At 51.8% G+C, this 25,622-nt stretch overlaps 2 protein-coding genes across 6 annotated transcripts; both read right to left on the reverse strand.

Moving 5' to 3' along the window:
* Positions 1–1,512: 1,512 nt before the first annotated feature.
* C1R (complement C1r) lies at positions 1,513–12,159 on the reverse strand. Of its 4 annotated transcripts, XM_024733111.1 has the most exons (14): positions 11,896–12,159; positions 11,526–11,760; positions 10,375–10,430; positions 9,749–10,136; positions 9,426–9,654; positions 7,979–8,171; positions 7,515–7,661; positions 7,225–7,421; positions 6,788–6,935; positions 6,559–6,680; positions 4,695–4,773; positions 4,190–4,345; positions 2,915–2,989; positions 1,630–2,399 (listed from the first exon to the last, which is right to left on the reverse strand). In XM_024733111.1, exons 4-14 carry the CDS (start codon positions 9,772–9,774, stop codon positions 1,630–1,632), a joined length of 2,142 nt encoding a protein of 713 aa, XP_024588879.1. In that variant the 5' UTR covers positions 9,775–10,136; positions 10,375–10,430; positions 11,526–11,760; positions 11,896–12,159. The 4 variants fall into 4 exon arrangements, with proteins under 4 accessions (XP_024588881.1, XP_024588882.1, XP_024588880.1 ...); XM_024733113.1 differs by lacking the exon at positions 9,749–10,136 and having other exon boundaries at positions 1,513–2,399; XM_024733114.1 differs by lacking the exons at positions 9,749–10,136; positions 11,526–11,760; positions 11,896–12,159 and having other exon boundaries at positions 1,513–2,399; positions 10,375–11,467.
* Positions 12,160–13,197: 1,038 nt separating this feature from the next.
* Positions 13,198–24,725, reverse strand: C1RL (complement C1r subcomponent like). 2 transcript variants are annotated; one of them, XM_024733116.1, is made up of 6 exons: positions 24,598–24,725; positions 23,735–24,011; positions 18,974–19,160; positions 17,326–17,451; positions 17,126–17,200; positions 13,198–15,003 (listed from the first exon to the last, which is right to left on the reverse strand). In XM_024733116.1, the coding sequence occupies exons 1-6, from the start codon at positions 24,663–24,665 to the stop codon at positions 14,165–14,167; spliced, it is 1,572 nt and encodes a 523-aa protein (XP_024588884.1). In that variant the 5' UTR covers positions 24,666–24,725; the 3' UTR covers positions 13,198–14,164. The 2 variants fall into 2 exon arrangements, with proteins under 2 accessions (XP_024588884.1, XP_024588883.1); XM_024733115.1 differs by having other exon boundaries at positions 18,974–19,193.
* Between the last annotated feature and the right edge of the window lie 897 nt (positions 24,726–25,622).

A 25,622-nucleotide genomic window follows, 5' to 3' on the forward strand; every position in this document is an offset into this window, starting at 1 on the left:
AAACCCAACAATAGGAAGCTACTGGAAGTATCGTGTCAAATCAACCCAGCAGCATAAAGCCATTTACTTTATTCCTTAACTCTACACCTGCCAAGTACCTTCCCCTACCTGCCTGTCGTTACATGTGCCATGGAGTTGACAGTGTACCCTGGACTACAGAGTTTTGGGCAGGAGAAGGGGGATTCCTCTAGAGAAAAAAAAAAATTGGAAAAATATTAAAAAACATGCTTGTGATGTGTAAATTTTCCTTCTTTTTAATAATTGCAGGAGTAGAAAAAAAATCAACCTGGAATCTGACAAATAACAGAAAAAGGAAGTCCATCCGTGCCACAGAGAATCTTTAGTCTATTTGGGTTCTGCCCTCGCGGATGGGCCGAGGTATTGGTGAAAGGATCCGCCCGTTGCTGCGGCCTTGGACAGTAGGATGGGTCTGTCTTTTTGCATCATTAGCTGTAGTACAGGATCATTTCCCTGGGTGAGGGGCAGGGAGGGGTTTTAAGTGAATCATCATCAGAGACTTTGGAGCTGGAAAGGCTCATCACCAAGGCCTAGAAGGGCTAGAAAATCATTCATTGTGGCTTAAAAGACATCACTCGTACGGCGTTGCAAGTCACTTGGGAATAACATGTGTACTTCACCTGAAACTCAGGAAAAGACTTAACTTTGAAAAAAGCAGGTGAATTGTCACATTTCTTTGGTCAGAAGAAAATGGACTGGTGGATCAGCTCCTCACGCTGGGGGAAAAAAATGCAGCCAAGAGGACTTTATGGGAAGGACGCTAGTTGAAACAGCACCAGCCCAGAAGGGGCTTGAGGGATTTTGGGATTCTCAAAAGTTGCTTTCACCATGATTTCTATAATCAGAAAAATATTCTATGAAAATGTGACTTTTTACTTTCTGCATAGCTGTTCTTTTTGTTTTTCAATTTTCCATGCAACATAATCAAGAATTTATTTGAAACACCTTATGATATGAACTGAAATAAACTTGGCAAACTACAATTATCCTGAAGTTTTATTCATTTATTTATTATTTATTCATTTATTCCTTTTAATTCATTTTACACAATGGGCTTCCTCATAAAATTTTATTTGGAAGGAGTTCTATTCAATTACCCGATGGTTATAAAAATGGAAGAGGGGCTTCCCTGGTGGCGCAGTGGTTGAGAGTCCACCTGCCGATGCAGGGGACACGGGTTCGTGTGCCGGTCCGGGAAGATCCCACATGCCGCGGAGCGGCTGGGCCCGTGAGGCATGGCCGCTGAGCCTGCGCGTCCGGAGCCTGTGCTCCGCAGCGGGAGAGGCCACAACAGTGAGAGGCCTGCGTATCGCAAAAACAAAAAGAAAAACAAAACAAAACAAAAAAATGGAAGAGAACAATGATAACTAGAGATTGTGGAATATATCTTCTGCAACCCTGGGGCGGGGGGCGGGGAATAAAGGTGACCTTTGGGTTATTTTAGGGGAAGAGCGCGGATGGGGTTAGAGAAAAGAGAGTTTGTTTCACACAGTGTCTTTCTGCATCAGTGATTTTAATATGGATTCTTAGTGGTTGTCAACAGCTGGTTAGATAATCTTTTTTCTTTTTTTACACCCTGCTCTTTGGATTCTGACCTAGTGAATTCCGGGCTCAGTTCTCCTCCTCCATCTCTTTCTTGATCCAGTCAACGTAGTTGAGCAGTTTGGTGTAGAACCCGTACCCCCTGCTGCAGCCGATGCCCCAGGATATGACGCCTGTCGCCACCCAGCGATCATTTTTCTCATCCCTCACTGCAAAGACCCCTCCGCTATCCCCCTGACAGGCATCTTGCTTTAGAGTCGGGTCCCCAGAGCAGAACATGTTTTCAGAAAACACATCTTTCCTATTTTTTTTCCGGAGCCAGCTCTCACAATCCTCTCGCTTAGCTACGGGCAGACGGACAAACCTGAGGTTGTGAGAAAGTCTCTCCTCCGTGATCCCAAAGCCACTGACATAGCCCATGAGACCCTGGTCATAGAAGGTCTCGTTGTCGGGGAGGCAGATGGGGAGGAGGTTGGGGCCCAGGGTGACACTGTTTTCCAGCTCCAGGAGGGCGATGTCCCCCTCGAAGTTGTGGGACTCTTCCTGGCGGTAGTCGGGGTGGATGCTGACCCTGCGGACGGGGTGGTTGGCCAGCTTGGTGATCTCTTCCACGCTGACGTGGCCCAGGAACACGTCCACGGTGGCGTTGCCCTGGGCTTCGTACTCCTTGGGGTAGAGCGTGTGCGCGGCCGTGAGGATCCAGCGGTCGCCCAGCAGCGCGCCGCCCCCTCGGCCGTGGATGTTGGTGAAGGCCTGCCAGGGGAAGTTGCCCAGCTTGGCCTTCTGGCCTCCAACGATGCGCTGCTTCTGCTCCACAGGGTTGACGGGTTTCCCGCACACTGGGGAGGAGAAGTGGGGTGGGGGGGGAGAGAAGGGAGCGGGGTGGGACCCCTCTTTTTAGCTCAGGCCCCTTTCTTCTCTCTCCTCCCTCCCTTCCGTCTTTGGTGTACGGTCAGCCTCTTCTCCTTGTTCTTGTTTATTCTTCCTGGGGCTTTTCTCGCTCTTTTTTTCCTTTTTCTTTTTTTGGCCGCGCCGCGGACCCGTGCCCCCTGCAGTGGGAGCGTGGAGTCTTAACCACTGGACCGCCAGGGAAGTCCCTTTTGCTCTTTTTCTTTTTATTCCTCATCTCCCACCTGCTCAGTGAAAAGTCCAGGAATGTCGGGACAGGTCCAGCTCTCTGGGTCCCTCTGCCCTTCTGCTGGGGCGTCTCCTCGGCTTTTTCCTGATTCCTCCCTCACCCCCTGTCTACCTTCAGCTTCAAGCTGGAGCGTCTCTCCCTCCTCTGTGCCATGCCTCCTCTGAGGCCCTGCAGGGCTGCCAGGGCCACAGAGGACGGCGGAGCGTTTCCACTCACCTGGCAAACACCGAGGCATCTTCTCTCCTGCCAGCTCATTCTTCCACATGCCCTGAGCTGTGCAGATGTACCGCCCTGAGGGGAGAGGGGCTGCGCTCAGGCTGGGAGGTCGTGGGCAGGGGCCAGTGAGCACCAAAGTGCGGGAGGGAGAGGTCAGGGATCAAAGGGAAAGGTTCAAATATACGTGGATGGGATATTGAAAGTGTTAAGAGGCTCCATACGTATATTTTTGTTTTAATGCTAAGTGGAAAAATCAGAATGCTTAACTGTTATATTCAACACGATCCCCATCTGTGAAAGTAGACACAAAACCTGCCAGGAACTTATCAAACTTCCATCAGTGATTGCATCTTGGTGCTGGGTAGTAGATGTTAATGGTAGCTATGGTTTTTTTTTTTTTTTGGCAGTGCTGGGTGGATCTTAGTTCCCCAACCAGGGATTGAACCCATACCCTTGGCAGTGAAAGAGTGGAGTCCTAACCACTGGACCGCCGGGGAATTCCTGGTAGCTATGTTTTCTGATCACGGACAGTGTGCCGGTGCTCATTGCTCAGAACTTTATCTGCATTATCTCATTTAAGCACCACTGTGAGGCTTTCAGATATGCATCATTATCCCCACCTTATAGACGAGGAAACTGAGTTTAAATAATTTGCACAAGGTCGGGCTTCCCTGGTGGCACAGTGGTTGAGAGTCCGCCTGCCGATGCAGGGGACACGGGTTCGTGCCCTGGTCCGGGAAGATCCCACATGCCGCGGAGCGGCTGGGCCCGTGAGCCATGGCCGCTGAGCCTGCGCGTCAAGTAAACCTCAATGCAGAAATTCACAACATAGCAGCCTGAGAGGGTATGTGGGGAGAAGGCTGAGGAAGTCTCACTGATAAAGCTGTAGTGGTGGTGGTGGTGATGGTGGTGATGGTGGTGGTGGTGATGGTGGTGATGGTGGTGCTGGTGGTAGTGGTGATGGTGGTGGTGGTGGTGATGGTGATGGTGGCAGTAGTGGTGGTGATGGTGGTGGTGGTGATGGTGATGGTAGCAGTAGTGGTGGTGATGGTGGTGGTGGTGATGGTGGTGAGAAGAAGCTGCTTATGAGATTCAAGTCTTTCTTTGTATCAGCTCAGGTGTTCCCTTCTTCAGCTTTATTAGATGCCTCTTGGTACCTCTGAAGCCAGTGCCCTGGATAAATATCTTAATATTCACTCTGTAGGGATTCTATTGGAAGAAATTTGCAGATGTCCCAACAAGAGGGAGAGGACTGCCATTTGCATGGGTCCCTACCTCGTTCAGACTGGCTTCTGCCATCTCTGGTTTGCATTTTGTAATACGGCTCATGGCAGTAGTACTGGATACGGGCCTGGTAGGTGTTCACCCCCGTCGTGGTGGTATAATTGAAGGCTCCATTAGGCAAGCTTCGGGGCTGCCCGCAGTCCTTGACTTGGAGAGAACACAGGGCCGTCTGAGAGCTGGTAAGGATTGTACCGGAACTTCAGTGGGAGGAAGGTGAGCAGTCTGCCCACAGAGCAGGAGTGGACCTGCAGAACATGCTGAGAACCTTCGGGAACTATGGTGAGTAGGGGGCTCTCGTGATGTACGAGAACTGGATACAACGAAATTCAGTCCTGGGTACAGCCTGTCAGTCCTGCTGAGATGAGGGCTGACTGGTTCCTGGATGGGCCAGAGGCTTCAAAGGATAAGTCAGGGGAGGGTCTTTTTGGGGAGATGCTTAGGCCAGACCCCTCTTCCCTTCTCCTCGGGGGAGACACATCCCTGAGTTGCAACTTACTCTTGCACCTGGGCATGGCGCGATGCCATGTGCCATCATCCTGGCAGACAGCTGTGAAGGACAGGAGCGCCTGTTTGCCCTGTTTGATCAGAGATAGAGGTGCTGTTAGTACAAGGAGGTGCTGCAGCTCCCTTCCTGTCCTCGCCCACATGGGAGCAGTAGGGATGCAAAGTCATCTCTCAAGCCCTCAGAACTTCGCACCCATGGACGTGGCTCCTTGGTCCTTCTTCCTAGCCAGTCCTTTCAGACCAGACTTACACATGGGCACACATGAGCCACACAGCAGGAAGTCAGACCTAGGGCTAGTTGTTAGACCCAATAATCCTCTCTCTAGATTCTTGCCTGTTTCCACTGAGGTCCAATTGAACCGCACAATTTTAAATTAAAAAAACAACAAGCCCAGTTGTGTGTTCTCTGCATTGAAACAAAAGTTTCTGCCCTGAAGTAGAACCATGTTTCTCTTCCTCTGGAACACCTTTCATCACCTCATCGCCCCTAGACTGTAGTCTTCTTAAGGGCAACAGCCTTTCCTAAAATACTAGCGCAGCCCAGCCACTTTCAAGGGTGCTTGAGGATGCTGACGTATGCTAAGTGCTGTCGTAGGTGAGCAGATGGCAGGGACCAGGGCAGGAGATGGCCCCCTCTGAAATGAAAAGTAATTGGACAGAATGAATGAGTTTTATTAAGATCAACAGTCATCCCAGATAATTCGCCCTGGAACAGATTGCAAGAGAATGTGTACGAGGATTAGGATGTCCCAGTGAAACGTAAATAATGTGAGAGAAACCGTGTGACTTGTTTTAAACTCTATGATGTGAATGACAAATGCCAAGGTAAGGGTGCGGGGGGACGTAGTACGTGGTGAGTTGTAACCTGAGCAGAGAGGAGGGGTCTAGGACACTGAGTCCTTCCTGGAGCGAGGAGCAGTTACCTGGCTAACAGCTTGATGCAACATTCAAAGGTAAGCTCCACGAAGCCTGCGTGAATATGTGTTTCTTTTTACTGTACTTCCCACATCCAGAACACTGCCTGACACTCAGTAACACTTAGAATGTTTGTTCGGTGACTTTGCTACAACTGAAGGACAAACCAAAGGTCTCTTCTCTGTTTCAGAGTAGGTCTCCCAAGTGGTTCTATTAAACAAAGACGGGATGTCCAGTCCCAGGTCCCTGGCCAAGGGTAACTCCAACCGCATGCTTTTTAAAAATAGCATTTTAATTTACCAGCTTTTGTGAGATTGACCAGTGGAGAAAACCACATATTTTCCTGAGTCTGCAAAGCTGAGGACAGGGTGGTGGACCTGGGGTAAGACCACCAACGTACAGAAAAGAAGCCCCTTCTTGTTGTTAGGTGGGATGCTGCCCGATTCATGAATCATTGAATAAAGTCAGTTAGGTCTTAAAAAAAAACACACCAAAATCCCCAAACCCAGAGCCCTGGAGCAAGAGGAAGGGGGTTTGGTGGTAATCCTTGCTGTACACAATCCCGGTACTGTTGAGTCGCTCCTTGCACTTCACCTCCGCCCCCGCCTCTTTGGTTCCTAACTCTACAATGAGTTATTGGGCAAGGCCAGTAGCTCTTAAACTTGGCTGGGCAGTGGTATCACCTGAGTAGCTTTTAGTAATCCTGACGCCCAGGCTGCACTCCAGACCCATAGACTAGGCTCTAGCAGGGGACCTGGACATCAGTATTTTAAAATCCTAAGTGTTTCCAAAGAGCAGTCAAGTTGGAACAGGCCAGGTGACCCTTCCAGCTCAAACGTGTATGATTCCACTTGGGGCTGAGCCTCAGTCTGCCGTGGGCCTGGCTGTGCGAATTATTCCTGATGCTGGGCCAGTTCCTTCCCCTCAGCTGTGGCTCTTACCTCCATGAGCTGGTAGCCTTGTTTGCAGGTGGCGATGAAGTAGTCCCGGAACTCGTACTGAGGCTGCAGGTCCTGGATGATGGTGAACGAGTCTAGGGTCTTGGGCTGGGGGCACTTGATGACTGTTGGGGAAAGCAGAGGGCACATTTATTGCAGAGCCACTGGCCTTCTTTCTACCCACTACATCCTGCCCCCTTGCTGGCCAGCGAGGGGCCCCGGGCAGTCTTACTTTTGCTGGTGTAGTGCAACTTCCAGCCCTGGCTGTCCCCTGAGTCGTCCGTGAAGAACAGCAGGTCCACGGAGTTGCTGCTGGTGTCAATGGGCTCTGGCCTTTGCTTCCCACAGAACTCACCGATGTTCCTCTTGTTGGCATAGATCTGAAGGGGGAGGAGGGAGGGTCACCTCTCCAGTTCAGAGACTTTTCTCCGGGGCTGGGGCGGTGGTGCTGGTGGTGGGGATCCTGCTTTCTGTATGTTTTCAGCTGGAGGGTAAAAGGGATCCCCAGTACCCAGCTGCCAGCTGTGCAGGAACTTGCCCAACTCATGTGTGATGCTGGCCATTGCTGTACCAATTGGCCAGAGGGTCCAGCAGGAAGGAGGGGTAAGAGAGCCACGTGGCGATGGGAGGAGAGGACAGGGCGTCTGGGGGTGGGGAGGTCTGCTGCACCTGTAGCTGGTCGTAGGGACAGTGTACTTGCTCGTGGTCATCGATTTCAAAAGGCTCCAGGAACTTGAGTTGGAGGGTGAGGCCCCGCTCTACCCGGATGCTGTAGTTGCAGCGTAGGTCGGGCGGGTAGGGCCGGGGGTACTCCAGGCTGGAGATGTAGCCCGACGGCTCTGTGAACAGCTCGCTGCTGCACTCGGCTGTGAGAGCAAAGCCGGGAGGGGGGTCACCCGAAGACTCGGGCTGGCCCGGTGAGCGCTTGCTCGGTCCCTTCCTCCCAACCCTGACCTCACCCTGGCAGGAATGCCTGTCCTTCTGAAGCTCATAGCCTGGATGGCAGGAACAGAAATAGCCACCAACGTAGTTGTGACAAAGGTGCTGGCACAGCGGCTGGGGATTCTCCTCAACCGAGTTGAGCTGGGAGGCACATTCGTCCAGGTCTGGAAGAGATTCCGGAAGGAAGGATTCAGCTCCTGCCAGGGGACTTCTGTGGTGGCGCTAGTCTCAGCGAGGTCACTCACCAGAGGCCTAAACAGACAAAGCCAGCTCCTGGCCACCTGGGCCTCCCGCGGCCCCTCTAACGCTTTCTGGGAACTGCCCAGTGGGGACAGGGCTCAGGTGGACAGCCCCCTCCTGGAAACAGCTCTCTTGGTAAAAGCAAGGAAGGCCAGGCTTCCTGCTTCTTTGGAGCCAAGGTTCTCCTTTTCCGGCCCCCGTGCAATAGGAGGCCTGGAACACGGGCACGGGGGCCACTCACCCACAGCTTGGTAGTAGGCCAGGAAGCCCCTGTAGAACATGACGGTGCCGTTCTCCTCGTTGGAGAAGTCCGTGTGGAAGGTCAGCAGCATCTTGTTCCCTTGGGACATAAATTCCTTCCTTCCTGGAGGGTTGCCCAGTGGGGAGCCCAGCTGCCCACAGAACCTCCCCAGGGTTTTCTTATCGGCAGAGATCTGGTGGAAGAAGGACAGTGGGGTAGGGAGACAGTTGCTGAGGGGACACGTCCCACGTGGAGGGTCAGTGAAGGTCATCCTTCTCTTGTCATGCCTCCTTGCTGGACGGCCCCCAGCTGCTCTCTGCCTGCTGCGTTCTGGCTGTTGCAAGCTTCCCCAGGTGCCTTTCCTCTGTCCCCTGCATCTCCATCCGCTAACTCTGCACGTTATCCTGTCCCGCAAACATCGTCCCTCCCCTTTTATGACCCCCAGCATGTTTCAGACCTTTCTTCACACCCATCTCCTCCTGTGCCCGCCCCCCGACTGGAATCCTGGTGGCCTCTACCTGGCCTCTATCATTCCTTCATCCCTAGAGCCTGGATGGTCTGCTTCACCTTCTGCTCTGTCCTTCCACCTCGCCTTAGTCAAACCACTCACGTCCAGCCATGCCTCGTGATGGACTCAGCTGAACGTGAGCCCCTGGGGCCTGGTAGCCTTAGCAAGCATGGCCGAACTTCCCTTACCTCTTTCTTCACAGATTCCTTAACCCCTCCAGAGCAGAAGGCATCCCTCCCCCAACCTCATTCTTCACCATCCCTTGCCACCAAGACCCCTCGCCTCCAACACTGCCGTCTCAAGTCCTCTGGGCTAGGAAGATGTTTCATTTTCATGTTATTCTCTTATAACCTCCAGGAGGTCTCCTTGGAATAGTATTTTATGGGCTGTGTGCGCGCTCTACCCGAATCCGGAGTCAAGAATCTCATTTTTATTGGATGTAGAAAGATGGGACTGGGATGGCGCCCTTGGTCATGACAGAGGTGAGGAGACAGCTCCCTGTCCTTGCTGAAGCCTATGCTTGAGCCACCACCATGAACGTCTCCCTTCCCCATGTCCCTGCGTTCCTGGTGAGGTGGCAGCCAAGGTGATACTCTCCATGGAAACAGGGAAACTGAGGCACAGCGATTTCCCAAAGGCTGCTAGCAAGTAAGAAGGTGGGGAAGGTTTTTCTGATTCCTGTAGGCAGTACATTTCCTGAGAGTGGGGCCCGTACCTTCCCTCTGTGTCTCTCCCCTCAGTGCTCCCCTAGGGGCTCTCAAACCAGTGGACACTCATTCACGACATCACTTGGCTCTCAGAACCCCCACCTGGCCATCAGCTTTTACAGGCTTGGGGCTTTGTCCACAGGTGGGGTCCTATACAGGGTGGTCAGAACACAAGTTCCCAGGTTCCAGAGACACCCAGCTCTCCCTCTGCCCACCCAACCTGGGCCCCTACCTTGACATAATCATAGAAACAGCCTTCCGAAGGCTCCAGGTCAAACTGCCGGAAGACGAGCTTCACCCTGTACCCCGTGGGGACCGTGATCACAGTGGTGGTCTCAAAGTTGTCGGGGTAAGGCTTGGGGTACAGAGGGGAAGTCACTTCCCCATAGAGTTTCCGAGGGGTGAAGACGGAGCCTCCCACCCTGTAGAACAGGACTGGCACCAGGACGTATAAGAGCCACCTGCCAAAAAGAAAAAAGGTATCTGTAGGGCTGGAGGGGTGCAGCAGCCTTGCAGTTTGGGCAGTGGCTGCGGAGGGGGTGGGGATGGTCATACCGCCGGGCGTTTTCCTCTCGGCCCATTCTAGACCTCACAGAGATGTTCTGGGGGGCGGGGGCGGGCGGAGTGCGGAGGCTGGTCTCTGCAGCTGCCGCATTGGTGCACACTCCCCGGGGCGGTGTCCAGTCCGGAGGTCATCGCGCTCCCTCCACCTCTCTCCCCAGCCTCCTCTGCTCTGTCCCATCACTCCCCTCCCCTTCCCGGAATAGGGCTGGCTTGGGACCCGTTAACTGGGGGTGAGGGTTTCCAGTCACGGCTCTCCGAAAGGGCTCCCAGAGGCTCAGCAAAGGCCTCTGGGAGAAACCACCTATGGAAGATGGTTTTGGGCACAAAACGACGCCTCTCCAGGGCTGAGTGGGTCCCCCATCTCGCTGCTCCCTGGGAGCTGGAGGAGGAAGATAAGGTGGCATCACCTCCTGGGTCTGAGGTCTCCTCTTGCCCTCAGGAGGAGGGACGGGGGGTATGTGTTTGCATGTGTGCACGTTGGAAGGGGTAAGGTATATACGGAGGGGAAGTGTGTTCCCACCTCCCTGAGTAAATCTGGGGGCAGGGTTGCCTCCTGTGCCCAGGATTCTCTGCTCTGGCTTCTCCCACCCTCCTTGGTCCCCATTAGCCTTACTCACATTTCTCAAGGGCTGTTTTTGGGTCTCTGACTCTCCTGACAGCGTCTTCATCCACTCTGTGTCCAGGGAGAGCAGAGTCACGCAGAGGAGGGAAGGGGGAGGGAATGAGGGGGAAAAGGGGGGGACCATTACGGGAGGAATGTTGTAGGGAATGAACTATTTGCATAAACAAAAACCAAAAAAAAAAAAATCTGTTTCCAGTGTCATTTAGTTTTGGTTTTGAAATCCCTGATGGTGGTGCCACCTGCTGGCCACATGGGGAAGGTCTAGAGATGGGTCTGCATTTTTAGGGACAGAAAAGCCTTTGGTTGGAGGCCCAGACTTCCGTTTCTAAATCTGATGGGAATTCCCTCTTTCTTCTGGGACCTTCCTGGGGTCTGATGTTGTTGTACAAGGTTCCTACCAAAAGGGTAATGGAGATTGCAGTTGAGGGTGACTCTCTTTCCTGGACCCTTCCTGTCCTTAGTCGCCTGACAGCCCTGGTCTGGGAGCAGCCAGGGTTTCAATGCCCAGGATGATGTGACAGGAACAAGGGCTGGAGAAGGGTAGTGCAGGAGGGCACAGAGGAGAATGAAGTTCGGTTGCCCTGGGGCCCTGGGCTACTTCACGCATCAGTGACACGAAGAGCAAGGATTGCTGTGACCCCAAAGCAGCACCGGGCTCAGTTGTAAGACCCTCCTTCCCCACCTCAGTGAACTCAGGCCTGCCAATGAACTTGTTTCTTAGAGAAGCAGGGGCAGCTGAGGACAGGATAGACACATCCTCTTATCCTCAGAAACTGGTCAAGAGTTTGAGCCCCTGAGTGTCCCAGCTGCCTAGGGCTGGGCAAACAGTGTGGCTGTAGACCGACCACTAGTGACTTGGTCTTTTCTGAGAGAAGGCCAGGCCCCCGGGAGGGAGAAAGGGCTCTCGTCTCTCTTGTCCTCCAGGCCATCGTGTCCTGTTTTAAGCCTTTGCTCTTTGGGGAAGACTTTCTTCAACTCTCCAGGGCTCAGCGACCCTATAGCGGTGTGCTCCACGGGGAGACGCAGATCCAGAACAGGCCTCTGAGTTCTCAGGCCTTTGTAGTCCATCCTGCTTGTTTCCCCTATTAGATGAATCCCTCCAACTCTCCACCCACCCACCTGCTCACTTATCCATTTGGAAGCTACCTATTTAAAGTGCCAGGCACTTTCCCAGGCACTGGGCTCGCGAAGATGTGGCAGCTTCCCGCTAGGCAGTGGCCAGGTCCTCACTGAATGTAGTTTGAGAGCAGGCATGTGGGAGAGGCAAGATCAGGCCAAGTTGGAGGGTTGGAGGATCTCCAGCAGGTTTATACGTCAGAGCCGAGGACTGAGTCTGCCGGCAGGGCTGATCCATGACACGATCCACGGCATGATCCGTGGCCTTGTCAGGTGAGGAAGGACAAAAGGTAGGGAAGAAGGATAAGGAGGATGTCAGGAGGCAAGAAAGGAGGGGAATCTTGTCTAGCAAACCGCACATTAGCATCTGGACAGCAGTATGTGTGTGCTGTGCGCTTACCACGGGGCAGGATGGCAGATATACAGGTAGAGGAGGTGGTCCAAGAAGGTGAGTCTTGGCAGAAACTCTCCCATTCCTCCTAGGGATTCTGAGTTCTGTCCTGGTACCACGTAGCATGACTGGAAACTGACAAGCTTGGACCTCATTAGCTCAGTCCCAGTCGGATTCCCACTCTGCCCAACCATACAAAATCACCTCGACTTACATGTTGTGTTATATACCCTTGATGTATACCAAGAACAGCAAGAAGGAACAGCCACGTGAAGATTGCTCAAGCATTTGTTTTCAAACCAGTATTGAAGACATATTGATCATTCCTTTTAAGATTTGATTCTGGGGAGAAAAAAGTTTTCTCTCTTAACATAATGGTATGTTTCCCTCTGTGGATATATTTACATCTATATATCTATATACCTGTACCTATATCTACCTGTATCTATCTATGTCTAGACATGTCTAGATCTAGATAGATAGATACAGACATATAGATATGTATAGGTATATATTTTTTGCCTTGGCAGAGAGAAACTCATCATGTTCTCAATAATAAAAATAAAGAAGACGGGGTCTTCCCTGGTGGTGCAGTGGTAAAGAATCCACCTGCCAATGCAGGGGACACAGGTTTGAGCCCTGGTCCGGGAAGATCCCACATGCCGCAGAGCAATTGAGCCCGTGAGCCACAACTACTGAAGCCTGCGCGCCACAACTACTGAAGCCCGAGCGCCTAGAGCCCGTGCTTAGCAACAAGAGAAGCCACCTCAATGAGAAGCCCGTGCACTGCAACGAAGAGTAGCCCCAGCTCGCCACAACGAGAGAAAGCCCGCGTGCAGCAACGGAGACCCAACGCAGCCAAAAATAAATAAATAAATTTTTAAAAATTAAAGAAATAAGACAAATAAAACTAATATATACTCATTAAGTAAAATTTAGTGGAGCATAGGGGAAAACAACACAGCCAAAATTATACCACTAAAAAACCCTCAGATTAATATTTTGAGTATTCTGTACTATGTATAGGTTTAAAAAATTGAAGAAACCACATGTATGTATAACTTTGAATCCTGCTATTTTCTCAAAGATAAATGTAACCTTTAGGGCTTCCCTGGTGGCGCAGTGGTTGAGAGTCCGCCTGCCGATGCAGGGGACACGGGTTCGTGCCCCGGTCCGGGAGGATCCCACATGCCGCAGAGCGGCTGGGCCCGTGAGCCATGGCTGCTGAGCCTGCGTGTCCGGAGCAAAAAAAAAAAAAAAAAAAAATGTAACCTTTAACCATATAGCTAACTCGACCTTGAAGTCTAGCAGATTTGTTCTCTTCTGTTTTATGTATCTGTCTTCTATTTCCAGTTGAACAATTGTTTTTTATTTGTGTCTTTTTATGTTTTCCATTTGAACAACTGTATTTTACTTGTGTCTTTTACTGTGACATCAAGTCCTTACTAAAAATTAAAGAGTTGGTCTTTTCAGGGAGAGCAGTGTGCTTGATGTTGGGGACATGGCCCGGGGTGTCCAGCAGCTCTGGGGGTGCCTGCAGGACCGTCCAGCCCAGGGCTGGGCTAACCGAGGTGTCTGCAGGAGTGCGACCGGCAGGAAAGTGTGAGCCAGCTGTTGTCAGCTGGACCGAGGCAGGAATTCCCAGGAGGGAGAATCTAAAAGGATGCGGGGATCGGGGAGTGGGCGATACAGTAGGTCTTGAGGACACCTGAGAGCTGTCGAGGTGTACTGGAAAGGACATGCCTTCGCCGTCCTGTATCAGCTGTGGGGTTTGGAAGAGTCCCTTCATCTCCCTGAGCTTCAGTTTCCTCCTTGGTAAAACGTGGATAATAACTCATCCTTTGCAAAGCTGGTGTGAGGAGTCGGTGAAGTAACACACGGGAAGCGCCTGATATAAGAAGATACAGAACAACGTAGAGCTGTGACTATGATTGCAGCCAAGGAGTTGTGCGAGGTGAAGCCAAGACTATTTGACTCTTTGAAGGTTGATCACAGGGGCTTTGAAGTGTTTCAGAAATGAACTGAGACTACTTTCCCACACGGCACTTGAACAGGGGGATGAGGTGACTGTCTCTCGGGAGAGTGAAGAAGACCGTGTCCCGGGGGATGAAGCTCAAAGCAGAAACTCGAGGAGACGTGTGGGCGTAGCGCACAAACCCGCAGGAAGGTGGAGGGTGAGAAGGGGGCTGAGGGACGCGGAGGATTTCTCTGGCTCAATGGTTTGCTGCAGCTGTGACCTGAATAGGAATCTCTGTCCCCACCGCCCCATGCCCAGGGTTCAGTCCTCAACCCAACCCTCTCCCATCTGGGCTCCACGGTGGGTGCCCCTGCTCAGCACCCCGGGGTCATCCTTCCCGCCCATCACTCCTCTGATCCAGTCCACGTAGTTGAGCACTTTGGTGTAGAAGCCGTACCCCTCACCACACCCAATGCCCCAGGATACGATGCCCGTGGCCACCCAGCGACGGGCACGATCGTCCCACACCACGTAGGCACCACCACTGTCCCCCTGGCAGACACTCTGCGGCCGCGTGCTGTCCCCGGCGCAGAACATACCGCCGGAGAACACCTCGGTCCTCCGCTTCTCTCGGAGCCAGGCCTCGCAGGCCGCCCTCGGGGCCACGGGCACCTGGGAGTATTTCAGCTCCGTGGTCAACCGGCCGTTCTCCACGCCAAAGCCACTGACGTAGCCCGCCAGGCCCGGGCGGTACAGGGCCTTGCGGTCGGGCAGGCAGACCGGGAGGAGGTGGGGGCCCAGCGGGGCACTGTGCCGCAGCTCCAGGAGGGCGATGTCCCCGTGGAAGTTGTGGGTCTGGTCCGGGCGGTAGTCTGGGTGCACGACCACGCGGCGCACCGGGTGGCCGCCCAGCTCCAGCAGCTCGTCGATGTTCGTGTGGCCCAGGAACACCTCCGCGCGCCGGCTCTTCCCGAGGAAGATACCGTCCTTGGGGTAGATGGTGTGGGCGGCGGTGAGGATCCACCTGTCGCCCAGCAGGGCCCCGCCGCCTCGGCCGTAGATGCTGGTCAAGGCCTGCCAGGGGAAGTTGCCCAGCTCAGCTCTGGAGGCACCAACGGGCTCCCTGTTCTGGGCGATGGGGATGACCGGCCGTCCGCAGACTGGGAGACAGGAGGGGTAAAGTGAAAAACCAGCCGCTGCATCTGGAAACCTACTTCTGTGAAGTGCTTTCTCCTGCCTCCTCAGCCATTTTAAAGACACTTTTTAATTTTAATTTATTTATTTACTTTGCCGCACCGCGAGGCATGCAGGATCTTAGTTCCCCAACCAGGGATGGAACCGGTGCCCCCTACAGTGGAAATGCGGAGTCTTAACCACAGGACCTCCAGGGAAGTCCTAAGCCACTTTTTTAGACTCTTGGTGGGACCTTCTTTGAGCAAAATCGTGCAGCAAGCAGTTTGTCTTCAGTGTCTCCTGTCCTTGTTTCTGGGTCATTTCTCCATTTTTTAAAAAAATAAATTGTTTATTTATTTATTTACTTATTTTTGGCTGCACTGGGTCTTTGTTGCTGTGCACAGGCTTTTCTCTAGTTGTGGCGAGCTGGGACTACCCTTGAGGTGTGTAGGCTTCTCATTGCGGTGGCTTCTCTCGTTGCAGAGCATGGGCTGTAGGCGCGCGGGCTTCAGTAGCTGTGGCACACAGGCTCAGTAGTTGTGGCACATGGGCCTAGCTGCTCCACAGCACGTGGGATCCTCCCGGACCAGGGCTCAAAACTCGTGTCCCCTGCATTGGCAGGCAGACTCCCAACCACTGTGCCACCAGGGAAGTCCCATTTCTCCATTTTTAACATCTCCCCCTCCCAAAGCACTATGTCAGGCTCCGCCCCCAGAGCTTTCTGTGGCTCAGGAGTAAAACCTGAGAAATGTACTCAGATTGGGTTAGAAAGGCATGTTTGACTCAAAAAAACTGGGTTTCAAAAATGGTGGACCTGAGGGAATTCTCTGGCCGTCCAGTGGTTAGGACTCTGTGCTTTCACTGCCGAGGGTGCCGATTCCATCCCTGGTGGGGGAACTACAGTCCCACAGGCCACTAGGCTGGGCCACAATATTAAGAAAACCAACCCTCCCCCCAAAGAACCCCAAAATGGTGGACCTGAACCCTCATCTATTGCTGGTGGGAATGTAAAATGGTGCAGTCACTGTGGAAAACAGTGTGGCATTTCCTCAAAAAGTTAAACGCAGAGTTAGAATGTGAACCAACAATTCCACTCCTAGGTCTATACTCAAGAGACCTGAAGACGTGTTCAAACAGAAACTTGTACGTGAATGCTCACCGCGGCAATATTCATAAAAGGCAAAAAGTGAAAACAACCTAAATGTCTATCAGTCTATGAATGGATAAACAAAATGTGGTCTATCTGTACAGTGGGATTCTATTCAGCCATGAAAAGGAACAGAGTGCTGGGACTTCCCTGGCGGTCCAGTGGTTCAGACTCGCTGCTTCCACTGCAAGGGGCGCAGGTTTGATTCGTGCTTGGGGAACTAAGATGCAACATGCTGGACAGCTTGGCCAAAAAACGAAAAGAAAAGAAAAGGAATGGAGAACTGATACATGCTACAACGTGGACGAAAACATTATGCTAAATGAAAGAAGCCAGACGCAAAAGGCTATTATATGATTCCATTGACATAAAATGTCCAGAATAAAATCCATAGAGATAGAAAGTCGTTAGTGGTTGCCAGGAGATGGGAGAAGGGAGAGCTGGAGTTTCTTTCTGGGGTGATGAAAATGCTCTAGAGTAAGTAGTAATGGTTGCACAACATGGTGAACACACTAAAAGTTACTGAACTGTACACTCTGCAAGAGTGATTTTTATGTTATATGAATTTTATCTCCAAAAATTTTTTTTTAAAAATGCTGGGCCTTCTGGCACTGTGGCATTAAGGTAGGGAAATATTTTGGGGACAGAGAGCCTCTCTGTGTATCGTTAAAGCAGACCATGTCAAAAGAGGGTTTTCTCTTATTTCAACTCATCTGTCCCTCTGATTAGCTTCCTTCTGGCTTTTCGTTTCCCAGTTATCCCTTGATCCTCGAAGGAGAAGGGATGAGCTCCTTCCTTCTCCTTTTCTGGGCCTTCTTGGTTCCCCTTTTCTGCCTCACTTTCTGCCTTCACCTCCCCCTTTCTATTCTACGGCTCTCCTGTGCCCTTAGACAGGCCCTGTGCAACAGCTGAGGCTTGTCTGGGAAGTGGCCAATGTCATGGTGCCACAGGTCCCCACTTACCAGGCACACAGCGAGGAACCTCCTCCCTTTCCTGTGTCTGCTTCCAGGGCACCTGGGCGGTGCAGGTGAGTGTCCCTGGGAGTGAAATGAGGGAGGCACAGAACAGGCTCAGAATTGGGAGGAGGGGCTGAAGGAGGCTTCAGACCTCTTGGGGGGAGTGAGGCAGGTAGGAGCTGGTTCTTCAGCAGGTGGGGACTTACCTGCGGGCATAGCCTGATAATAGGGCTCCTGGCAGTGGCTCTGGATCTCAGTGGAGCTGTCTCCAGGTGTGTTGATGGCCTCAGGGTCCCCACTGGCCTGGCTGATGGGCTGACTATGATTCATACCTAAAGGGAAACAGAGGTCAATAGGACAGAGAACAGAACTGCAAACTGGCAACCCAGGGACTGATTCTGGTCCGTGGCCATATTTAGTTTGACCTGCACGGTCTTTTTTAAATTTTATTTTTTAAATTAAAAAAAACCTTTTTTTTGGCCGCATGGCTTGCAGGACCTTAGTTCCCCAACTAGGGACTGAACCTGGGCCCTCGGCAGTGAATGCACCGAGTCCTAACCACTGGACCATCAGGGAATTCTCAGCACAGTTTTCTTCTTTTTTTTTAATTTTTATTATTTGAATTATTTTTCACGGCAGATTGTTAATGCTATAAAGGTTTGAAAGTAACTGTGAAAGTAGGGTATGGGAAACAGGCATTTTCATATATGGTTAGTGGGACTGTAAATTAGCAAAACTTTTGTAGGGAAATTTAGCAATATCAAAATTAAAATTGCAAATGTTTTTCACTTTTTTATTTCTAAGAATTTATCCTCATATATGTGCTCAAAGATGTATATATGAAGATATTCAGAGCAGTACTGTTTGTGGGAGAAAAATACCTATCAGTGGAGGACTAATTAAATAGGATGCGTCAAAGGAATATTGTATGGTCATTAAAAAGAATTAGGCATGGACTTCCCTGGTGGCGCAGTGGTTGAGAGTCCGCCTGCCGATGCAGGGGACATGGGTTCATGCCCCGGTCCGGGAAGATCCCACATGCTGTGGAGCGGCTGGGCCCGTGAGCCATGGCCGCTGAGCCTGCGCGTCCGGAGCCTGTGCTCCGTAACGGGAGAGGCCACAACAGTGAGAGGCCTGTGTACTGCAAAAAAAAAAAAAAAAAAGAATTAGGCGATGCTAACCACATGTATATGGGATGATCTTTAAGATATATCATTGAAGCAGTTCCCTGTCAGTCCGGTGGTTGGGACTCAGCACTTTCACCACCGGGGCCTGGGTTTGATCCCTGATTGGGGAACTAATACCCCAGAAGCTGCACAGCACGGCCAAAAAAAAAAAAAAAAAATCATTGAATGAAAAATGGCAAATTTAAAACAGTGTGACTATTAGCAACACACACGCCCACAATATTTATATTTGAGTGGCCTGGAATGTCTTTGGAAGAATACCCAGGAAATAGAGAACAGAGTCATTTCTGGACAGAATAGCCAGGGATTAGGGGCCAGAGGTTAGAGGAAGATTATTTTTTTGAAAATTTTACTGTGGGCATGTATTATCTTTCAAAAAACCTGGGGTTACCATTTGAAAATCTGGAATTTCACTTAAAAATCTGAATTTTTGGCTCCTCTTGAAAAACGAGATGATCTGCAAGTGCTGGGCCTGTAAATATGCAGGGAGACAAGAGCTGGAGCTGAGCTGGGTGCCCCTGTGACTGGGCTGCTCACCAGCAGGGCGGGCCGGGCAGCAAGGGCCTGAGCCCAGGTGTCCCGAGCCCCCAGCCTCAGCTCCCACTTGTCACTTCAAGGTACCGGGGGCCAGGGGCTTCCCTCCCTGCACCCCAAGGGGCTCACTCACCCACGGCTTGGTAGAGGGCCAGGAAGCCCTTGTGGAGGCCCGGGGTTCTGTCCTCAGAGGCAGGTGAATGGAAGGTCAGCCGCAAACTGTTCCCTGAGGACACAAATTCCCTCTGACCAGGGGGGCTGCCCAGCAGGGAGCCCTGCTGCCCACAGAACCGGCTGGGATCCATTCCACTGGCTGTGATCTGAAGAGGGGGGCAGGCAGGCGTGGGGTGAATCTGCACCACAGGTGGTCACAGGGTCATGCCGCAGCCTGCACCCCCAGCCCCGCACCACCCCGTGGAGCCTTCCTCAAGTTGCTTCCTGCTCCATTACTGGCTCCCAGGTTTCTTCCATCCATGACCAGATACCTAGCAGATTTCTTTAGCCTGCCATGCTTATCTCATACAGCCCACAATATTTCAAAAATTGAAATAGAAACTTATAATAACTGGATTATAAGTTCTAAGAAGGCAGGAACTACATCTATTTTGCTCCCCACTGAGTCCCTGATGCTCAACCTGGTACCTACAGCATCACAGATTTGAATCAATGAATATGCACACGTAAGTCCCTCCCGTCCAGCTTCTTCCACCTCCATCACATTTCACTTCTCTGAGTAACTTCCCGTGGCCAACATCTGAGAAGCGAGAAGACCCTCTGCACAGACTGAGCCCCTGGGGTTCCTGGCCTTCCCTGTTGTCCTTCTTTTGGAGTGTCTCTCCTCTTACCCCACAAACTATAAATGAAGCCCCTGCAAGGTATGGAATCTAAGGACACAAAATGTACACGGTGTGGTTACACTGTCTACTGTTGCCTAACTTAAATCAAAACCCCGCTCAAATGCCTTTCTATGGGGTCCCCAACCCAAGGAAGGGCACCTTGGAAGGAGTTCCCCTGGCCACCGCTTCATGTTTAATCTCTCTCCTGGGCATACAGCTCACTGCTCAACTCATTTTATTGCTGACTTTCATACTGATCCACATATCCTGGGTTCTTGCTGGCTCTTCGTTCCTTCATTCTCCCCAGATCTTAGTCTCCTCTCCTATAAAACTGTCTGTGGAGGCCCCTTCTAGCCAGGACACCCCTGTGTCCCAGGGCAGCTCCCCAGTGTGTGCAGAAAAGCATTGGGAAAGTGACACCAAATACCCGCTCACTCAGAAATCACTGTGTTGTGTGTCCTACACGCATGACAAGCTTGGGTTTCATTCATTCTTTCCTTTATTCCTTTGACAAACAGCTGTTTATTATGTTCTGTGTGGGAGATGCTGTGCTAGGTGCCGGGGATACAGCACCATGTGAATTAAGACACAGTTCTGCTACCGAGGAGACCAGAATCTGGCTGAGGGTACTGACGGGCAAAAGATGAACTAGGTTACAGTGTGTTGAATTCTGCATTCGAGATGTGTGTGCGTGTGTGCGTGTGTGTGCGTGCATGCGTGTGCGTGCGTGTGATTTACTCTGGAAGCAGGAAGGAGGGAACAATCCTGTCCCTGAGCTCCAACTCCATCAGTGACAAGGGAAGAGTCCGGCTGGGATTAAAATGATTCAAGGCTAAGGAGAACAGGGCACTGTAGGTGTTCGACAGACATAGGCTGAGTTGAATAAAGTGTAGTCCCGACTTCAGCTAAATCTGAAGAAATAAATACATGCATTTATCTCTTCTCCCACCTCAAATCCCACTAATAGGACAGCAGAGGGATAAAAATGGATATGTTATCAAGGACAAAAAGGTGAGGGGAGGTGATAGCTGCTGAGAGATGCCCACAACGTTTGGAAGGTGGAGTGGAGATGGACACATGGAACCCGAGTCTTGGGCTGGGGCAACAGAAAGCAGCAGGTTCTGATCACAGATCTCTGGGAGGTGTCAGAACCGGCGTAAGCAGGAGACGGGAGGATTCCTCTGAAGAAACCGGCTGTCACCAGAGAACACCCTTCTGCTGTGGATGTGCAGGAGGCCCCCAGCAGTACATCTGGGTCACCTCGTGGATAACCCGATTTTCAAACCTGTCGTCTGACAGATTTCAGCTATCCACACAGAGCATCCAAGAGCGTTCTGCACGTCACTCTTAAATATGAATGGACAGCCAAGGATTATCACACTTTGCAGGAAAGTCTCCAACATGAAAAGCACAGGCCAGAACAAATGAACGGTATAAAGGAACTTGGTGAAGAAGACAGAATACAGGGAGCAGAGAAATGGTTTTTTTTTAATTTCTTTTCTTTTTTTTTTGTGGTACGTGGGCCTCTCACTATTGTGGCCACTCCAGTTGCGGAGCACAGGCTCCGGACGCGCAGGCTCAGCGGCCATGGCTCACGGGCCTAGCCGCTCCGCGGCATGTGGGATCTTCCCGGACCGGGGCAAGAACCCGCATCCCCTGCATCGGCAGGCCGACTCTCCACCACTGCGCCACCAGGGAAGCCCGAGAAATGTTTTAAAATAATTCCAATAGAGGGAAAAGAGTAGATATTGCCTCTACGAAACAAGAACAAGATTCTACAAAAAGGCACGTTTAGATAATTAGAATGAACCTTTAGACATGAAAAAATGTTAGCAGGAAAAAAAATCATTAAAAAGTTGGGATTTACAATGAGATCTCCCACAAAGTGGAACAAAAAGACAAAGAGATGGAAAACAGAACAGAATGGATAACAAAACTGGATAATCTGTCCAGAACCTAACAACAGTGAAATTATAGAAGTTCCAGAAGGAGAAAATAAAGTAGATGTCTGGAAATGATTTAAAAATTAATACAAGAACTTTCTTGTCTGGTGGCGCAGGGGTTGAGAGTCCGCCTGCCGCTGCAGGGGACACGGGTTCGTGCCCCGATCCGGGAAGATCCCACATGCCGCAGAGCGGCTGGGCCCGTGAGCTATGGCCGCTGAGCCTGTGCATCCGGAGCCTGTGCTCCGCAACGGGAGAGGCCACAGCAGTGAGAGGCCCGCGTACCGCAAAAAAAGAACCCTGTACAATGAGTACAGAATGACCTGACCTGCATCAAGGCACATCCTGATGAAAGTTCAGAATTATGGTAATAAGGAAAATGTGTTGAAAGTTCTAGAGAGAAAACACTAAGGCTCAGGAGTTCTAACAACACTAGGGCTAGAAGACAGTGTCATTAAAATTCTGAGAGAAAATGACTTCTAACCTAGAATGTAACCCAGATAAACTATCCACCAAGTGTGAGGGGAGAACTAAGACATTCAGGGCTATATAAGTTCCTCTAAAATGTGTTCCCTCATTCCCTTTCTGGAGGAGAATGTGCTCCTCCAAAAGGAGAGAGTAAACCAAGAAAGAGAAGGAGACGAGAGTCACTTCCAACACAGGACAAGTAAAGGAAATCTCTGGAAGGTGGGAAAAGGGAACTCCTTGACAAGTGAAGGCTTAGAAAGCAAAGAGACTGAAGAAATAAGTCATGGGGATGTCACCCCATGTGGGATAGGGTGGAATGTCACCAACGCAAAGGAGGACCGAGAGACTGAGATTTGTACTTGAAGATGTCAAGAGATTTACTCTCCTGGCTGATAGTTTGGGGGAGATTTGTTACAGAGAGAACTCAGCAAACTAAAAATCAAACAAAAAACCCCCAAACCCCCAAAACACTATGTAGTTATTGACTGCTGGGAAATCCAAAAGCTGGAGAAAGGAAATTGTACACCAAGTGCACAGATGTGAGTACTTCAAAGTCATAATGATGTAAAAAATGAATATAGTTTTAACTAAAAACGCTAATAGAGGTAAACTGAGAGGATGGGGGAGGGGAAACGTGGGTGGTGAAGGTCGAAGAGAGATAAAGCTAAGTCCTCATCTTTTAGAGCTGGAAGTTAATAGAGAAATTATTTATATTTCTGAACATAAACACCAGATGAAACAGCTACATGAATCATAAATGACTGCCCTGGGGAGCAGCAATGGGGCCAGGGGGAGGAGGCTGGAGATGATAAGCCTTGGCGTACTCTGATTTTTTTAAAAAAAATTATGCACATGTATTATTTGGATAGAAATAAAATTTAAACCAAAAGATAACGTAGGGACTTCCCTGGTGGCACAGTGGTTAAGAATCTGCCTGCCAATGCAGGGGACATGTGTTCGAGCCCTGGTCCGGGAAGATTCCACACGCTGTGGAGCAACTAGGCCCGTGCGCCACAACTACTGAGCCTGTGCTCTAGAGACCACGCGCCTACAGCCCGTGCTCCACAACAAGAGAAGCCACTGCAATGAGAAGCCCGCGCACCGCAACGAAGAGTAGCCCCCGCTCGCTGCAACTAGAGAAAGCCCTCGCGTGGAAACGAAGACCCAACACCACCAAAAATAAATTAAAAAAAAAAAAGATAACGTAAAGTACTGTTTTTAAAGTGTCCTTATTCTGAATAATGCCCTTGTCATATGTGAGGTTTTGCCATAGTGCCTCTAAGAGAAACTCATAGTCACCTAATCTTTTATTATATTTACGTCCAGCTTCCTAGCCTGACAGAGCAGGCACTCAACATACTTGATGATGGATTTTTAATGACTGATGTGTGAGTTCCTGCTTTTGACTCTAGGGATTCGCAGTATTTGTGTGTCCCTTTATGAGACTTCCAAAGGCAGGGCCAGACCTGCTGCCCTGTCCTCGTCTATGGAGCCCAGACGGCAGGGGGCACAGGTCAGCACCGGGCCTCCGGTGGGAGGATGTGCGCTGGGTACACCTGGCCTCCCAGGTAAGCCTCGTGCTTCGGGGCCGGCTGCCCCTGGGCTCCAGGCCGAGAGGCTCCCTCCACAGAGGCCCTCCCAGCTCACCGAGACGTAGTCCCGGTCACAGTCCGGGGACGGCTCCAGGTCGAAGTCCTGGAAGACGAGCCTCACGGCAAAGCCCTCTGGAGCCTCGATGTCCATGGAGCTCTCTTGGCCTTTGATATACGGTTCCGGGTACCCGGGGGACATCAGCTTCTGGGGCAGCGGCTGGGCCAAGAGCACGGAGCCCTGCATGGGGCAAGCCTGGAGGACTCCCCAGAGGAGCAGCCACCACCTGGGAGTGGGTGAGGGCAGATGGGACCACATGGCTGTGGCCTGGAGCCTGCGGAGATACGAACGCAACAGGCAGTGCTGAGGGCTGAGAGGCCTGGGAAAGGCTCAGCAGCAGCGGCCTCAGCCCTTGACGCCTGGGCACCTCTGGCCACTTGCTTATTGCCGCCCCCCCCCCCGGTCACCCCAATTCCTTCAGCCTCCTGGTCAGCCCGCGCTAGGAAGGTGAGTTTTCCACCATTGCCCACCTCCCTGCAGAGTCTCATCCCCGCAGCGGCTGCTTTCTGCTTCAGCCAGACTCCCCTGGGGTCTGAAGGAGCGACAGGAGTACAAGTGAGGGCCATTAATTTTTTATTTTATTTTTCTGGCCACATGGCATGTGGGGTCTTAGTTCCCTGACTAGGCATCAAAGGCACCCCCTGCGGTGGGAGCACCAAGTGTTAACCGCTGGACCGCCAGGTAAGCCCCAGGGACATTTAAAGGTGACGGGGTCTTGTCTGGAGCGTTGAGCCTGAGCACCCCGGGGAGGGCTGCTGGAGGCCGTGTGTGTATTCATCGGCCCCTGGGTCCCCTCCCGCATGCCCACCCTCCTCCTCCGCAGCCTCCCCAGCCTCCCCAGCCTCTCCAGGCACGCTCACGTGTGGCCTGGGCAGCGAGTGGAATGGGGCTTCCCCAGAGACAGCTCCCCTGCTCTGAGTCCGGGCATCTGGAAGCCGACATCTGAGCCCTGAGGGGACCTGGCCCGGGCCAGGGAACAGGAAGTGGGGCTGGAGGAGGCCCTGCGGGGGAGGAGGGAGCAGTTACTGGAAACGCGTTGAGTAACTCTCGGCAATTCCCTTTTTCTAATTCTCTGGCTTGAGCGCCACCTGCTGTCTGATTCAGGAATAGCTCACCCACCGCAACTCGGGAAAAACATCTCGAAAACCACGCTGGCCCTCAGGAGAGACCAGGGGTGGGAGGGCACTGACTCTTGACTCTTTTGCACTATTTAAAACTATTTAATTTTTACCATGTGCATGTATCGCACACGGTAGGATGGCTCCTTGTGAGTTAGGCTGTCCCCTTTAATGGGCCATACCTCTCCGTCCCTGACCTCGGTGGCTCATTCTGTGACCAGCCCGCTTCTTGTAGAAACTGAAGTTTGTGAGCCTGGACTGGAGCCCCTCCTTCCCCCTCCCTCCTCACCAAGCATGGCTGGCGGCGCTCACTTAGGTAGTCTTTGAATCCTGTCCACAACCCCTGGACGCTGCTGGTCCAGCAGGGTCAGGCCGGCGCAGGGCCGGGGGCAGGCCCAGGCCGAAGCTTCTTTAGGCAGATACCCAGGGCCGTGTCTGTGGGCAGGGGCTGCCCTCCCTGAACACCCAGGGGGGACTCTCACCCACAGCTTGGTAGGGGACCAGGAAGTCCTTGTGGAGATTGGGAGTCCTGTCCTAAGAGGTCACCCGCAAACTGTTCCCTGTGGACGCAGACTCCCTCTGACCAATGAGCGAGGGGGTGGGGAGTGCCCACTGGGGAACCCTGCTGCCCACAGAGCTGGCTCACAACAGTCCGCACACCCACTGTGATCGGAGAGGGGAGGGGAGGGCGTGCAGGCAGGTGTGGGCGGCCTCTGCACCCCTGGAGGTCACAGGGTCATGTCCTGTGGTGGACTCCAGCCTGGTCT

This window comes from Neophocaena asiaeorientalis, unplaced genomic scaffold (genome assembly GCF_003031525.2).
Source record: "Neophocaena asiaeorientalis asiaeorientalis breed wild unplaced genomic scaffold, Neophocaena_asiaeorientalis_V1.1 scaffold150, whole genome shotgun sequence".
Lineage (NCBI taxonomy): Eukaryota > Metazoa > Chordata > Mammalia > Artiodactyla > Phocoenidae > Neophocaena > Neophocaena asiaeorientalis.